The sequence below is a fragment of the Muntiacus reevesi genome, chromosome 3 (assembly GCF_963930625.1).
Source record: "Muntiacus reevesi chromosome 3, mMunRee1.1, whole genome shotgun sequence".
Classification (NCBI taxonomy): domain Eukaryota; kingdom Metazoa; phylum Chordata; class Mammalia; order Artiodactyla; family Cervidae; genus Muntiacus; species Muntiacus reevesi.
In genome coordinates, this window is record NC_089251.1 from 71,798,110 (window position 1) to 71,815,853 (window position 17,744).

The window sequence follows — 17,744 nt, forward strand, 5'->3', positions numbered from 1 at the left end:
GAAGGCTGCTTGTTTAGTGTGTGTGCAGAGTACAAGCCCATGCTGGTGCTGTGGGTTCATGGGTAGGAGAAGTGAGTGTAGACTGCTCAGCCCACCATAGACGCAGCTCAGGCTAGGGCTGTGACTGTGGCTTGAATCAGATTCCTCTCACTGAACATCAGACAGTGATGTGGGTATTTGCATGCAGAAGGCTTCCTAGAAAGTGTTCTTGGAGCCTGTGGGGAATACTTGATGGAAGCAGAATCAGGCTAAGAGAGGTGAACTACAATGCATTTGCAACAGAAGTTTCGGCTGATTCTAGGGGGAGCTCTGGAGTTATAATGGCCCATTAGAGTTGACTGAATTAAGGCCAGGGACTGATCCTCCTCATCAACAGTCACCGGGTGCAGGCAGGCCCAGGGGAGAAGTCAAGTCTTGGGCAAGTCAAATGAGGGCAAATCGCAGAGCGGAACTCAGCAATGGGCCACCTCAGCTGTAAGTGGTCCTCAAATGCCCTTAAGCCATGGTTCTAAATTTGACCATGCATCAGAATCACCCAGGATGCTTATAAAACTCTAGATGGGTAATCCCCACTTCCAGTGGGTTTGATTCAGCAGGTCAGGGGTGGGCCTGAGAACCTGCATCTCTAATAACTTTGCAGGCGAAGCTGATGTTGCTGGTCCAGAAAGCACATTGAGAATCACGGCCCCTGAAGCAAGGCTGGGAGTTGGGAAGCTTGGCCTGGTCTCCACATCTCCTCCAAGAGCCAACAGTGGTGTGTCTTCCTCCTAGTAGTCTCAGTGCTTTGCCCCAGTACATATATGCAAGGGATTCTAAGGGAGTTAAGGGGAGGGCACCCAAACCAATCATAACTCCTTTCCTGAAGGCAAAAATTTTAGCGGAGTGAAAATCAGGGAGCCCCTGAACACCTGAGGGTGCAAGTATAAGATGTTCCATTGCAAAGAGAAATAGATGCAGAGAAAGCCAGGGGTACACAGACAAGCTCCACTGAGTTTCCAAGAGCAGTCTAGCATCCTGATTCCCCCCTCACGAGTCTTGACCTTGAACATCAGCAGCCATCTGAGTTTTCACCTGATATTCTGAACTCACTCAAGTTTTATTTTTTTAAAGCAATCAAGCAATTGCTGTTTCCTTGGGAAACCGTTTCCTGGGGGGAAAATTTAATGCATTGCTTTTGCAGGCTGGAGCCAGTACAATCATATTCTGATGGTTTATCAAATTGATTTGGCTATAGCTCAGATTCATTTGATAGTTCAGATTCAAACACTGAGTTATTTGTATAAGAATGATTCTCTTCCATTACCAGTATACCCACAGTCCTATAGATAGTAAATTGCCTTTTTATTCCACCTGGGATCATGAAAGAAAGGTCTTCTAGCCATCTGTCAGTGTAGTATACACCAGAAATGTGCTCTCACTTATGGAAATGATTGACCTGTAATAACATCTTTGCTGGGAAAAATAGAAATTGTTCAAATCAAATTTGTGGCACTGGCTATAATGTACTTTATTAAACAGGGCACAGAGCACAATTTAACGTCTGCCTCTCCTGACTCAGCATCTTATTACTGACTGCTGTTTCCCTTTCTGCTTTGTAGCTCAAAATCAAGAATGCTAACAATGTTGAAACAGTTTAGGATTGCTAAGTCCTGTCAGCCATTGTCTTATGATGTCTCCTGTTGGGACTACTTTTCAGGATTTCAATTCTCAAAACCAGTCACTTCCAGAACGGAACATGTTAACCAAAGTGGGACCTTATAAAGAAAGGCTGCCATCATGAGACCAGCCTGAAAGACAAGGATTAATAACACCTGCCCATTTCTACCCCTTCTCCTGTCCAGTCCACCAGCCCTAAGAACAGTCAGTAATAAAGCAGACATCCTCACTCATTCAATGAACATAGCAGGGCTTACATATCATATATTTGGTGTTGATTGAGCATCTATTCAATGTGTGTCTGGTTCTCTGCTAGATGTGAGGGATGTTCATTGCTCTTGAGTCACCAAGTCGTGTCCTACTCTTCATGACTCCATGGACTGCAGCATGCCAGGCTTCCCTGTGCATCACCAACTTGCTCAAACTCAGGTCCATTGAATCGGTGATGCCATACAACCATCTCATCCTCTGTAGTCCCCTTCTCCTCACACCTTCAATCTTTCCCAGCATCAGGGTCTTTTCAAATGAGTCAGTTCTTTGCATCAAGTGGCCAAAGTATTGGAGCTTCAGCTTCAGCATAAATTCTTCCAAAGAGTATGCAGGGTTGATTTTCTTTAAGATTGACTGGTTTGACCTCCTTGCTTTCCAAGGGACTCTCAAGAGTCTTCTCCAGCACCACAATCAGAAAGCATCAGTTCTTTAGCACTCTGCCTTCTTTACTGTCTAGCTCTCACATCCATATATGACAACTGGAAAGACCATAGCCTTGAGCATACATTCCTTTGTCAGAAAAGTTATGTCTTTGCTTTTTAACACACTAAGTGAGTCATAACTTTCCTGCCAAGAAGCAAGAGTCTTCCAGTTTCATGGCTGCAGTCACTATTCGCAGTAATTTTAGAGCCCAAGAAGAGGAAATCTACCTCTTACCCTTCCAACTCTACTCTTCTATTTGCCATGAAGTGATGGGACTGGATGCCATGACCTTTGCTTTTTTAATATTGGGCTTAAAGTCAGCTTTTTCATTCCCTTCCTTCACTCTCATCAAGAGGCTCTCTAGTTCCTTTTTGCTTTCTGCCATTAGAGTGGTATCATCCACATATCCGAGGTTGTTGATATTTCTCCCAGCAATCTTGATGCCAGCTTGTAACTTATCCAACCTGGCATTTTGCATAATGTGCTCTGAATATAAGTTAAATAAACAGGGTGACAATAAATAGCCTTGTCATACTCCTTTTTAAATCCTGAGCCAGTCGATTATTCTATTAGGGGTTCTAATTGTTGCTTCTTGACTTGCATACAGGTTTCTCAGGAGACAGGTAAGATGGTCTGGTATCCCCATCTCTTTAAGAGTTTCCCACAGTTTGTTAGGATCCACACAAAGGCTTTAGCATAGTCAATGAAACAGAGGTGGACATTTTTCTGGAATTCTCTTGCCGTCTCTGTGATCCAGCAAATGTTGGCAATTTAATCTCTGGTTCCCCTGCCTTTTCTAGACCCAGCTGGAACATCTGGAAGTTCTTGGTTTATAGAATGTAAAGTTTATCTTGGAGAATTTTGAGAATAACCTTACTAGCATGGAGATGAGTGCAATTGTCCAGTGGTTTGAACACTCTTTAGTACTGTACTTCTTGGGAATTGGGATGAGGATTGATCTTCTCCAGTCCTGTGGCCACTGCTGGGTTTTCCAAACTAACTAACAAATTGAGTGCAGCACTTTCACAGTGCTCTGCTGGAACTCCATCACCTCCACAAGCTTTATTGGCAGCAGTGATTCCTAAGGCCCACTTGACTTCACACTCCAGAATGTCTGGCTCTGAGTGAGACACTACACCGTCGTGATTGTCTAGGTCATTAAGATATTTTTTTGTGCAGTTCTTCTGCACAAAAAGATTCTTTCCATCTCTTCTTGATCTCTTCTGCTTCTGTTAGGTCTTTGCCATTTCTGTCCTTTATTGTGCTCATCTTTGGATGGATGTGATGGATATAGAGACTCAAAAACAAACAGTACCAGCCCCAAGTTATCTCATTCTGGTAGAAGGACAAAAGCTACTGTGCAGAACTATAATCTCTGCAGAAATCACAGGACGTTTTAGTAACAGAGCAGACACCCAATAAATCTTTGCCATGTGATACAGTGACTTAACAGATGAAGCAACAGTATGAGGAGGTAAGCTCTCATCTCATGTCCACATCTGTGTAATAGCCATTCCTTTCTCCTTCCAGTCATTTAATAATGAATGAACACCTATTGTGTGCCATGTTTAAGACTCTCAAGACTAATCTAATAAAATCGCGGCTTTCAATAAGTCATTCTTCTGCTCAAAGAAACTCTAAACTCTTCCACCTGGCTTTCAAGGCTCAGAGATCAAATCCCATCCTGTGGTTCCCTTAATTACTCAAAATATGGTTGCTTAGAATCAGCCTTCTGAACACCCCTCACTGTTGTACTTTGTGTTCTGGGCCTCACCCCAAGCCTAACCTTAGCCAGTAGTCACAACAAACCCACTTCCATGAAGATGTGAACAACTGATAACGCCTTGTTTTGCTATTCCCCCTGGGGATTTTTGCATCCTAAGAGTGGAATATGCTTTTACAAAGGAATTAAAATCTAACGTTAGGTTTCCAGATCACATGGAAGGGACTGTCAGTGATTAGACTCTGTGTGTCTGCGTATTTATGTTAGGGGAACAGAGCAAAAGTGGGAATATTTGCAGTTTAAGTCTCACTCCATACTGAACACTATCTACTTATCCCCTCTTTGTCCCTACTGATATAAATGTTGATAGATTTTTCTTAATCTGTGGAGGTACCAGAGAAGCATTTTTCTGCCAGTCCAAAATAAGGAAGTCTTATGATAGTTTCCTTGTTTGGTTGCCCTGGCAAGCGTCCAGTAAGCTTGAAGTAAACACTTCTACAAACACTTTTACTACGCAGGAACCATTTCTGTTAAAGAATCAGCTTTACCAAACTCTAAGTGACTCTGCATCTCTCTCCTACCAACCACTCTTTCAACATCCACCAGCAGAAGATCTGGATCCCAAGATACTGACAAGATGCCACAGTCTTCCAGAAGTGGAACCACCTGTGCAAATGACAGCAACTCACATATTTTGCAGCTGCGATGAGGAGTCTGCAATATAAGCTAGCTCCAGAACACTGAGCAGAGAGATAGACACCAGTGCTTCCCAAGCAGACCTCCTCATCCAACTCCTAGTCACTGAACCACACACAGCTCAACCCATTCAACACATTATTCTACTGATTCTTTAATCTGTGTCCATCTCCTTGTAAACTTTGCACAAGGATGCTCCCTTCCTTGGTTCCTTTGATACTCTCAGTCACAAATAATTGCCTGCTGCAGAAGCACCATTAAGCTGAGCTCCTTTTAAATCCAGATTTCCTCTCTCAGTCTGCCTTGCACACTTCTCCCTTTAGAATTGCTCTCCTGTAAGACTTCCTTCAACTTCTCACTTTCTTATAATGCTGAGGCATCTCTGCTAATCAGACAACTCTCCACTGAGTAGATTTCTTGAGCCCACCAGCCCTGTGCCAAATGCCAGGTAGAACACAAAAGTATCTTAGTAATTCCTGTTCTCAGAGCATCTAAAATCTAGCTGAGGAGACAAAACAAATATACGTGAAAAGTTGAACAGTATGAAACAATAAAAGAGACTAATACAAGGTACCAGACCTTTGTAAGCACAAGAGGTCAGAAGACATCACAGCTGGCTGGGGTGATCTATCATTTCCTTTCCTAGTCCTCCATCAGGGCCATGCCTTAGCCTATCTTTGAACAAAGCAATAATTTTCTGGGTGCTTACTATGTAAACGGCACTGCTGAAATGAAAGGAGTCCTCTGCCCTACAAGAGAGAGAAAATGCAAATATAAAGAGCCAGTATATAAAGAAAAAAATGGTTACATGAAAGAGGCAGAAAAGTATGCAGACTATAGTGCTGTTGCATTCTTAATGGCTTTCAAGGAAAAATGCTTCTACAGCTGTTAAAAATGATGGAGATGATGGGAGTCAACATGAATCTGTTTGAGTTCTCTATTTCTGCATAAAAGCTATCCTTAAACTCAGAGGTTTAAAGCAATTGTTCCATTTTGCCCACAGTTTTGTTTTAGAAGTTTGGGTAGCTTGTCTTGTCTCTGATCCACGTGATGTCGGCTCAGGAGGCTGAGTCTGGAGGATGTACTGCAAGTTGTCATCTTCATTCAAGTATCTGGTGCTCCTTGGCACCACTCTACACACAGACACACATACACACACACGTGGCATCTTATCCTCCAGACCCTCTGTACCTGGCTTAGACTTTTTCCAGCATGGCACTATCAGAACATTCCAAGTTCCTGCATGGCAGCTTACAGCTCTGTAAGATTTAGAAGCTATCAGTGCTCTTAGAAGCAAGGTCCAGAACTGGTAGAGTAACACTTTCATCATACTCTACTGTAGTCCAAAGACATCATGGGGATTCAAGGGAAGGGCAAAGAGATCATCTGTGGAAGAGCATGAAGAAATTGCAGTCATCTTTAATCGATGAGAAATATGAGTCAATGAGAGTCAGTGAGAGTCAATGTGAAAATATGATGCCATTGCATGCAATATAAAAATTTTGGGAAATCTTCATTAATGTGATTTTTATATATTCTAAAATTAAGAGGTGAAGGCATAACTAAGAAAGAGAGTCTTCTGTTTTGTATCACTTGATTTTAGAAATATTAAAAATGCGAATGGTAAGTAATAAATAATCCCCCTGGTTTAAATCACTCCTGAAGGACTTTGTTTATGCCTTCATCTCAGTCCCCATAGGAAGCCTTGAACTGTTTTAGACAAAACAAGCAATCATTGCTCCCTTCCATGTTTGAGGAAAAAAAGAAGAGTCCATGTACCAGGCAAAATAAAAACTTGGTCCCAGGGACCAGAATTTCAGTGTAAATAGCAGAACTGGTCAGAGGAACAATTGCCTGAAGAGAGAAACTGGAGAGATATTTTTTAGAGCAGAAAAGAAAGTTGAGAATCTCTGCAGCAATAAAAAGGCTAAGTGTTGAACAGGCTAGGACAGCTGAATTCTTTCAGCATCAGAGAGTGAAGACTCACCACAGTGGCAAAGGTTCATGGATCAGACTCTCAATTCCAGGGACCCCAGCTCCACAGAATTAGAATACACAGGCAAGAACTAGAAAAGAGATCTTGGAACACCAAGAACATTTATCCTGTGGTGACAGCAATGAATGTTGTGAGAAGCAATTAAATTCCAGATATATGTGGAAGGTAAAGCCAAGTTATTTTGCTGAGGGAGAGTAGACAGGGTATGAGAGAAAGAAGAGTCAAGGGTGACTTCCAAGTTTTTGCATGAACAACAGGAAAGGTTGCAAGTAGAGAAGGTTTGGGGTAAGATCAGGAGCTGAATGTTTAATATCTAAAGCTTTATCTATTAGATATACAAATAGAGATACTAAGGAAATACTTAGGAGTGATGGAACAAGCAAGCAAAAATCAGCAAGCACTCTGAAGTATCTGAACAATAGCAATGACAAATTTGATCTGTTGGGTATCTAACAAGGAGGGGGACTAAGTAAAATATACAGAGGTATTATATCAAGATAATCATTAACTCTGAAAATGTAAATTTCCCTTAGTATCAAGCAAGGAATTAGCAGTCCAGGGGTTAGCAATGGTAGACAATTGCTACTAATCCTAGACTGGAAAGGCATGCGAGGATGTGATCTAATTGAAGCACAGAACTGGGATGACTGGTAGCTGCTGGATCCTCCACAGATCTGCGTGATGAAGCTGGAATCACAGAAGAGCCGCTGCCTGAGGCAGAGGAGGGATGAGAAATGCCCCCACTTCACCCTTCCTCCCACCTGCCAATCCCACCAGTGCCATTTGCTCAACACAGCCAAAAGCTGATTGACAAGGTGGTACCTGGGAAATGGAAACTTTAGAGGCCATCTCTCCTGCAAGACAGAGCAGAACACAGAAAAGGGCACAGAGTGGATGTGAGAGAGATCAGGCAGACCAGCACATCATATTCAGTGCTTTGTACATCATTGGAAGTGCAATGGAGAATCACTGACTAGTTATAAGCAGGAGGTCACAATCTAATTGGGATTTTTAAAATATCACCCAATCTGCAGTGTAACAATTGCATTAGAGCTAGAGGCCAGGGTGATTAATTAAAATCATTAATTAAATTAATAATTTAAATTAATTAAAATCAACTTGACTGGATCATGAGATGCCCAGATAGCTGGTAAAATATTATTCTTGAGTGCATCTGTGAGAGTGTTTTCATAAGACATTAGCACTGTATTCAACAGACTAAGTAAAGAAGATTCACCCTCCCCAGTGTGGGCAGGCATCATCTAATCAGTTGAGGGCCCTCATAGAACAAAAAGGCAGAGGGAAGGAAAATGTGTTTCCTTTCTTAAGCTGAAATATCCGTCTTCTGGCATTGGACATCAGAACTCCTGGTTCTTGGGTCTTCCAACTCTGGGACTTAAACCAGTGGCCTCCTTAGTTCTCAGGCTTTTGTCTCTGACTGAATTATACCACAAACTTTTTCCTGGATCTACAACTTGCAGATGGAGATCTGCAAAATTCAGCCTCCAAAATTGTGCGAGTCAAATTCCATAATAAATATCCTCTTCTATATCTCTATATATCCTATCAGTTCTGTTTCTCTGGAAAACCTTAATACAATGATCACAAGAAGAACAGTTATTGAGACTGCTGTCTCTCTAGGCAGAGATTATGGTGACTTAGACTAAAGATGTGGCCAAAAAAAGTGGACCAATGTGAAACAAATGTAAAAGTTAGGCTTGCAAAAGCAAGAAATTGAGTCCAAGGGAGGGAGAGGGAGGAGTCAAGGATAACTCCCAGGTTTCTATCCTGAGCAGCACAGGGAAATGGAGGAGTCATTTGCTGAGATAAGGAAACAAAAGAAGGAGCATATTTTAAAAGAAGATGGTAAATTCAGTTTTGATACTTGCAAATCATCAAAAGGGCAAGATCTGATGGACAATGGATTATCTGGGCTTGGGGTTCAGAACTAAGATCTAAACTGGGACATATACAGAGAAGCCATCAGCATATACCTGGTATCTGGAATCAAGGAAGTAAGATCATCTGGGAAGATTATGTACAGTCAGAAAGGGGCCTGAGTTTAGAGGAACTCCAATAGATAGAGGAGAAAAAACAAAATCAGAAATAAGCCAAAGCAGATGTCAGAAGAAATTCAAAAGAATGATGCCAAGAAAAATGGAGAAGTGTTTTATGTGTGAAATGCAATTGAGAAATCAAGAAGGTTAGCACTAAGATGTGACCTTAATGAGTACTGTTTCTCTAGGGGTTGGGAAGAAACTGAGTTGGATTAGGAAATGAGAAAATAGTGACATCAAGTATGGACACCTAGTATAAGAAGTTTGATTGGAAAAGGAAGAGACAAACAGGGCAGCAGTTACAAGTGGGTTTTACTGGACAGTAGGAAGCATTATAAATTTTTGAGCAAGAGAATAAATGACCCTATGAAAACAAGACTTGGAGAAAGTAATTTTCACCAGACTGGGAGGACATCTAGGGTAGCAGATATATATTCACACCCCGAAGTTTCATTGCTCCGAGTGCCTACTATTTTGACTTAGAGGAAATGCAGACATTAGAAGATTCTCCTTTACCAAGTATATCCAAGGATGCTTGAAATGAGTCCATCTGGTCATCCCTACCACCCCCTTCAGAAGCACTCATTCATGGCCAGCCTACTGACCTCCAAAGTCTAAGCCAGTACCATTTAAATCTCCTTGCACCTACTAGATGGTTACGGTTGTTTTGAAGGTTGCAGCTGCCAGCAGTGCTGCCAGAAAACTGCCCATGTCACTGGTGTTGCTGCCAGCAAGGATGGGGCACTGGAGCCCTCTAGGGACAGGAATCTGGTTAAAATGTTCATTTACACTGATCTCTGTATAGACCTCCTGCATCACCGAGGCATAGACTCTCCAATAAAGCAAGAACAACTCTGAGCGTGTGTGTGATGTTTTCTGATAACAGCTGCCTGTCATCAAGTGCTGTCTGTTGGTCAGGTGGTTTTCTATGTACTTTAGCTTGTTTAATTCTCACAATCACCCTCTGAGCTAGGTGTGATTATTACCATCCTGTTTTACAACTGAGGGAACTGACATATGGAGAAGTGAGGTAACTTGACCAAGGTCACCAATCTAACAGGTCACGGGGCACGGTACACACGCAGACTGTCCAAGGATACCACAGTCATCACCACCACTCCCCACTGACACTTTGTCTTTGGGCTGAGGGTACCTCTGTTGCCCATCTCATAGTCCTTCCTCTTATACTGTGTTCTCTTTGCATCCTTTTCTGAAATATGGCCACAGAGTCCACCCCAGCTCAAGAAATATATTTTTACATCTGGTTTTATGGTGGGGAGGAAGTGGTCTCACTTTCTTGATTCTATGTGATTTAGTGAGTGTCTATTCTTTTTTTTTCATTTATTTTTATTAGCTGGAGGCTAATTACTTTACAATATTGTAGTGATTTTTGCCATACACTGACATGAATCAGCCATGGATTTACATGTGTTCCCCATCCTGAACCCCCCTCCCACCTCCCTCCCCATCCCATCCCTCTGGGTCATCCCAATGACCCAGCAATCCCACTCCTGGGCATACACACCGAGGAAACCAGAATTGAAAGAGACACGTGTATCCCAATGTTCATCGCAGCACTGTTTATAATAGCCAGGACATGGAAGCAACCTAGATGCCCATCAGCAGACGAATGGATAAGGAAGCTGTGGTACATATACACCATGGAATATACTCAGCCATTAAAAGGAATTCATTTGAATCAGTACTAATGAGATGGATGAAACTGGAGCCCATTATACAGAGTGAAGTAAGCCAGAAAGATAAACACCCATACAGTATACTAACACATATATATGGAATTTAGAAAGATGGTAACGATAACCCTATATGCAAGACAGAAAGAGAGACACAGATGTACAGAACAGACTTTTGGACTCTGTGAGTGTCTATTCTAAAGAGACACTATGGAAGGGCAAAGGGCTACAGTTAAGTCCGAGATCAGCCAGGGTGCTAGTACACCCAGGGTACAGAGAAATCTGTTATCCATATCCTCCTACCATGAACTCAAGGGCCAAATGTCCCTTTAGACAAACATTTATGTGACTGAGGGGTGTTGGATGAACAGGAGTCTCCCTCCTCCCTCATGTAAAAACAGGTCTACTATGACTGCTATTTTGACTGCTAACAGAGCAGAAAAATTTAGACTCATAGTAATCAGGTTATGTTTGCCTCTTCTCCTTATAGAGATATTTCAAGAACCAGGATCCATTCCCTGCCTAGCTATGGCTTAGAAAATCTTAAGAAGCTGCGGGCCAAGTCAACTTACCGCTTAAAAAAGCTTCCCAGTCTGGAAAAATTGGTCACACTCGTGGAGGCCAGCCTCACCTACCCCAGCCATTGCTGTGCCTTCGCAAACTGGAGGCGGCAAACGTGAGTCTTCTCTGTCCAGCCCTTGAGCCCTGTTTGGGCATTTCTCCAATGGAGTACTTGGTCCACAACTTCTGCATCCACGATGAAATCCCTTAGGCAAGTTCTAGATCAAAGCCTTAGTATGTTTGTTGAAAATGGGTTCACAGGAGAAAGCCACCCACATGGCAGGCTCCCTACCAAATATTAAATGAGCTACTATGAAAAACAGCAAGCAAGCATGATTCATAGCTGATGCTTAATAAATGTCTATTCCCTTTTCCCTTTGTACCAATAAGGGTATATACTTAAAGTCTGAAACTCTGCATCCTATAAATGTGCCAAAGTATTAATCACTCAGTCATTCTGACTCTTTGTGACCCCAAGGACTGTAAACCCACTAGGCTCCTCTGTCCATGGAATTCTCCAGGCAAGAATAGTGGAGTGGGTTGTCATTCCCTTCTCCAAGGGATCTTCCTCACCCAGGGATCAAACTCAGGCCTCCTCCATTGCAGGTGGCTTCTTTACTGTCTGAGTCAGCAGGGGAGACCATAAGTGTGCCAGGGACCATCAGAGTCAGTTTTGGAGGGGGGAAGCAAGATGCCATAACAGAGATTGATCACACACCCACAGCACATCTCCACCACGCTGCTGCTGCAGCGTGAAGTCACTTCAGTCATTTCCGACCCTGTGTGACCCCATAGACAGCAGCCCACCAGGCTCCTCTGTCCCTGGGATTCTCTAGGCAAGAACACTGGAGTGGGCTGCCATTTCCTTCTCCACCATGCTAAACCTCCCTAACTCATCTTTGGAGCTTATCACCTCACAGGGAGAACAAAGATTATGATGTCTGTTCCCTTTGGCTTTCAAGGCTGATCAGGTTCCAGGAATCCCAGGTTAAAAAGGGTAATCCTAATAAAGCCAAGTCCTAGTGGGTAACTGGCTAAAAAGTTGAAGTTATAGAAAGGGGATACTTTGAAGTTTACATGTTCCAGATATATAAAGGATCCACCAGGGATACAGGTGCTTCCCAGGTGGTTTGGTGGTAAAAAAAAAAAAAAAAAAAACCCACCTGTCAAGTAGCAGAAGCAGGTTCAATCCCTGGGTCAGGAAGATCCCCTGGAGAAGGAAATGGCAATCCACTCCAGTATTCTTGCCTGGGAAATCCTATGGCAGGCTACAGTCCATGGGATTGCAAAAGAGTAGGACACAACTTAGTGAGTAAACAACAACAATCGGAGATATAATGTACTGCCGCTGCTGTTGCTGCTAAGTCGCTTCAGTCGTGTCCGACTCTGCGCAGCCCCACAGACGGCAGCCCACCAGGCTCCGCCATCCCTGGGATTCTCCAGGCAAGAATACTGGAGTGGGTTGCCATTGCCTTCTCCTATATACGGTATTGGGTATCAGGAATTCTCCAAGTTTCTGCCTCTCCTGAGCTCATGATACAATCCAAACCATGCAGTTGCACTCAGTCAGATGATGCCTGGTTTCCACTCTTGCACAGTAGCCCAGCATGAACACAGCTTCCATGATACTGTCTTACTGTTTAATGTAGCCATTTCTATCATTCAACCTTGACATGCAGATATATCCCCTACTCTAAAGCAAAATAAAACAAAACAACCAAACAATACACACCCTAAAATGTTTTCGAAGTATTGAAGAGGTAGCAGTCCACACTCAGACCCTTGTAAAGGGTCAGCAGAAAAGCAGCTACTCTTCAGAATTAGCACACATCATTAGGGAACTCCCCAGAATCAGACACTCCCTGCAAGTTAGCTCAAGAGCTAGGGAATTTCTTCTTAATGACTAGAATTTTTAAGAGCGTGGGCTGAAGAAGAAGGCCTGCCTCTTTTATATTCCAGAAAGAGATATTCCAGCCAGGTCAGGAAAGATACCAATTTCACTGCCAAAATCCTGGAACTAAATACCTCCCAGGAGAAATCTCAGAGGATGTTAAGACCACTGAAGGAGCTGCCCATCACATGCTGTCAGTACCCAACACCATAGGAATATGGTCTTACTCAGTTGCCCAGACTCCTCTGATTTCACCACCCCCTGGTAGTGTAGATGTTCCCTCAGGGATCACCCAACTGGAAATCTCCAGGTCTGTCTTACATTGTACCATGGCTTGAAGGGTTTCCTTGTCCCCTGGACCACTGGCTCTCACCCTCTCTAGGTCCCTATTTTAAATTACATCAGGGCTTCTCAGGTGTGGCAAAGGAGAGGTCCACAGCTCTTCAAAGAAGACATGCCAAGACAGAGTACAAAAATCACAATGATGTTTGGTCTTTCTATTTAGCAAATTCACAAACCAACAAAAACATGGCTATGCTATTCAGTAGATAATAAACACAGGATTTGTGTTTTAATTGTGTTAATTCATGGCATACCATAGTAGGTGTAGTGTGGTTAGGTAATGAAATGTGAGTTTAAAGATGCATGATGAAACTGGCCCTCCAATCTTCACTTGGAAATAATACCCAAAGTGTAAATCTTAGGCCCTGTGACTGTGAGATTTTGGCCAATAGCCCTTCTGAACTCTCATGGAAAAATCTTCTTATCCACCCCCCTCCCTCATTTGTCATTGAACCGGTTATGTCCTTGTCATAGTTCTATACTCAGCTAACATTGTTATTTTGTCCTTGTTTTGTTATTTCTCATATTCAGGTGCTTTCTTTCCAGCTAGATTTTAAACTGATGCACTGTGGCATATTCATTAAATACCCACATAGGGCATGACCCCAATATGAACTCAGTACGTAACCACCATCCTCTGTCTTCATTTTGCTGATACCTGCCTAGTACTCACTGCCAGGCATGTTAAAACTTTGCACCTTTATCTCATTTAAGTTTCACAAAAGTAACAGCACTATTTTCTTCTCACAAAGGCAGAAACTGAGGCTCAGAGACTGTAAACAACTTGACCGACACCAGTCGGACTCAAACTCTCTGGTCTGTCTATCTTCAAAGCTCAGACTCTGGGCCACTCTGCCATGTACTTCCCAAGTAACTGTTCATTGATTTATTGGGGTCCAGGAGTACCACTTTTTAACTCCACCCCAAACTGAATTTCCAATTTCTTATAATACTTAGGATTTGCTGAGGTACTGCAGAGGCAAGACTTTATTTCCCTGGCTTCCATTTTTCTTTCTAGTCTTCTCCCATAGACATACATTGTTTACCATTTCCCCACTCATGTCATTAGATCACTTCTGTTTCAGGAAAGGAAAACACCAATACTTAACATATACCAGTAGCAGTATCAACAATCAGTGTCATCACAGCAGTCAACATAAGCCCCAGGAAGTGAAGGCTGTGTCTAGAGGGTTAGTCAGATCCATTCCAGTGAACCCAATCACAGGCTGCAAGTGCCAGATTACTTACTTCCTGTTCTTAGAACTGGGCTGCTGCCAATCGAATGACTGGAAAAACACAGAGTGATTATCTTGTTCCCTCTTTGCCTGTCTCTGAGCTTGCCTTACTTTTTTGATAAGATCTCTGACTAAACCAAAAGATTTTGTGCACATTTTCAATTCCATGTATGTTATTAACTGCTTAACCTCCTTAGTGTCAACCATGGCTGATGTAAGTAAGAAACTCTATCAGTCTCTAAAACAAAACAAAATGACACAGTCTCCAGGGGAAAAAATAAAAGAGTCTGAGTCCGTTGGCCCGAGGGAAATCTAGCAATTCACTTCACTTTCTGAAGGGGAAAGAAGGGAGGAATGGGGAGGGTCATGGGGAAAGTTCAGACCAGTCCATGTCCACTGCACACTTGACCAGTCCCCATCGTTCAGGACCTAATGAAATCTTTACCTCTTCCATGCCCCAGTCACTCTCTCCATCTTATGGTTGGTGGTGGTGGGGCGGAGGGGGAAAGGGCAGTGTTTGAAGAGTTTTAACACTCACCTCCCCACTACCTTCTGAGACTTTGTTAAGGCTTGAGAAAAATGCAGTCACTCAACATTGCTGTGAGTTTATCCCTCAGGGAGGGAGGAAATGAATAGGGTGTGTGTGATTGTTTCCATTCAAAAGAAGACCCTGTGTGAAGCATCCCCATTCCTTAAGACTTTGCTTCAAAACTATTCAGAACTACTACCCCCTATCTCTACATGCACTATCCACTTGTCTGGATAGAATATTTGTCATCTGGCTTTCATTCAAATCCCTTCTGGAAGTGTCTATATTCTGTTGGCAGGGCCTCTTGTACGCTGGGGTTCAAAGGGGGGAAACTAAGACAGAAAAAGTGACCCTGAGAAGATCCAGCTCCCTAGGGCATGAGTTACAATCACTCACAACCTGCATTTTCAGGTTGAGATCCTTTGGGGATCTCACTAGCAAACTACTGAATATGAGGGAGCCAGGCTTACCTTGCAGACAATGCCTGAGGCCTACGGTGGCCCTTGAGGAGTGAAATAATAAAGAAGAATACACCCCTCAATAACATTTCAGGCAAGTTAGCAGACCTCCTAGTAGCACAAGCACCAAAGAGCCAGGTTCAGAGTTGGCTGGGAACAAACTAAAGACTCCGATCTTCCAATCTATGAAGACAAACTCCCACTTGAATCAGAAGACAGTCCAGAGCTTCTAGGACTGGAGTTTAGTGTAGAGAAAACAGCATGTATACTACTCAGGCATATGAAGAGAGGGCTGAGTAGCGATGGGGAAGGGAGAGGATGGAATTGATATCAAGTCTGTAAATTATCTGCACTTAACAGTAAGGCTTAGCTAGTCCCAGGCGCCTTCCTCCCCACATTCAGGTTGTGGCCAGATGGTTTCCCAAGTGGGCCATCCAACTCTAGGAATATACACACGAGTTGTTCTGTTCATTTACAGTAAGAAGCATTAACCCTTGAGCTTAGTCTCAAGGGCAGACAAACTGTTAGAAGAAAAAAAAAAATCTCAGGAAGAAATCCCATTCTCTACCCTGTGTAAAGACAGTGATATATTTGCCATTCTGGATCCAACATGTTGACTCTGTTCCTTTTTGTATTTTTCTAGCTCTGACCTTCATCCAATTTGCAACAAATCTATTTTAAGGCAAGAAGTTGATGACATGACTCAGGCTAGGGGTCAGAGAGTCTCTTTGGCAGAAGATGATGAGCCCAGCTATGCCAAAGGATTTGACATGATGTACAGTGAATTTGACTATGACTTATGCAATGAAGTGGTTGATGTGACTTGCTCCCCTGAGCCAGACGCATTCAATCCATGTGAAGATATCATGGGGGATGATATTCTCAGAGTCTTGATATGGTTTATTAGCATCCTGGCCATCACTGGGAACATCCTTGTGCTGGTGATCCTGATCACCAGCCAGTATAAACTCACGGTCCCCCGGTTCCTCATGTGCAATCTGGCCTTTGCCGATCTCTGCATTGGAATCTACCTGCTGCTCATAGCCTCAGTTGATGTCCACACCAAAAGCCAGTACCACAACTATGCCATTGACTGGCAAACTGGAGCAGGCTGTGATGCTGCTGGCTTTTTCACTGTCTTTGCCAGTGAGCTCTCAGTCTACACTCTGACCGCCATCACGCTGGAAAGATGGCATACCATCACCCATGCCATGCAGCTCGAATGCAAAGTGCAGCTCCGCCATGCTGCCAGCATCATGCTGGTGGGCTGGATCTTTGCTTTTGCAGTTGCCCTCTTTCCCATCTTTGGCATCAGCAGCTACATGAAGGTGAGCATCTGCCTGCCCATGGACATTGACAGTCCCTTGTCACAGCTCTATGTTATGTCCCTCCTTGTGCTCAATGTCCTGGCCTTTGTGGTCATCTGTGGCTGCTATATTCACATCTACCTCACGGTGAGGAACCCCAACATCACATCCTCTTCTAGTGACACCAAGATCGCCAAGCGCATGGCGATGCTCATCTTCACCGACTTCCTCTGCATGGCGCCCATCTCCTTCTTTGCCATCTCTGCCTCCCTCAAGGTGCCCCTCATCACTGTGTCCAAGTCAAAGATCCTCTTGGTCCTGTTCTACCCCATCAACTCCTGTGCCAACCCCTTCCTCTATGCCATCTTCACCAAGAACTTCCGCAGGGATTTCTTCATTCTGCTGAGCAAGTTTGGCTGCTATGAAGTGCAAGCCCAAACCTATAGGTCAGAAACCTCATCCACTGCCCACAACTTTCATCCAAGGAATGGCCACTGCCCCCCAGCTCCCAGGGTTACCAATGGTTCCAATTACACACTTATCCCCCTAAGACATTTAGCCAAGAACTAAAACACAATGTGCAAATATTTCTGTGTGTTGAATGACAAGTATGTCTTGCCTTTGAAGAATATGTCATGGCATAGCTGACAGAGCACTTCCACGTACTTCATCTAATTTAATCTCCCTGGCACATCCATAAGGTAAATTGGTCAGAAACTATTAACTCCACGTGATTCATTAGGCAACTGAAGACTTCATAACAACATTAATAATTAAAATAATGTAGTACTACATCACATTTGTTCTATCCTTTATAGCGTTCAAAGTGCTCTTATTCAGATCATCTCAACTGATCCCTATAAAAGTCCTATTAAACAGGCAGGACAGGAATTATGCTTGGAGTTT

General features: G+C 43.2%; 1 protein-coding gene across 2 annotated transcripts in view; it reads left to right on the forward strand.

Annotated features, from left to right (window-relative positions):
• Positions 1–17,408, forward strand: part of FSHR (follicle stimulating hormone receptor) — a 184,046-nt gene extending 166,638 nt beyond the window's left edge. For both annotated transcript variants that reach the window (XM_065927365.1, XM_065927366.1), the window contains 2 exons: positions 11,006–11,191; positions 16,175–17,408. In XM_065927365.1, coding sequence (XP_065783437.1) covers positions 11,006–11,191; positions 16,175–17,408 — 1,420 coding nt within the window. The remainder of the gene's footprint in view (positions 1–11,005; positions 11,192–16,174) is intronic.
• The last annotated feature ends 336 nt before the right edge of the window (positions 17,409–17,744 follow it).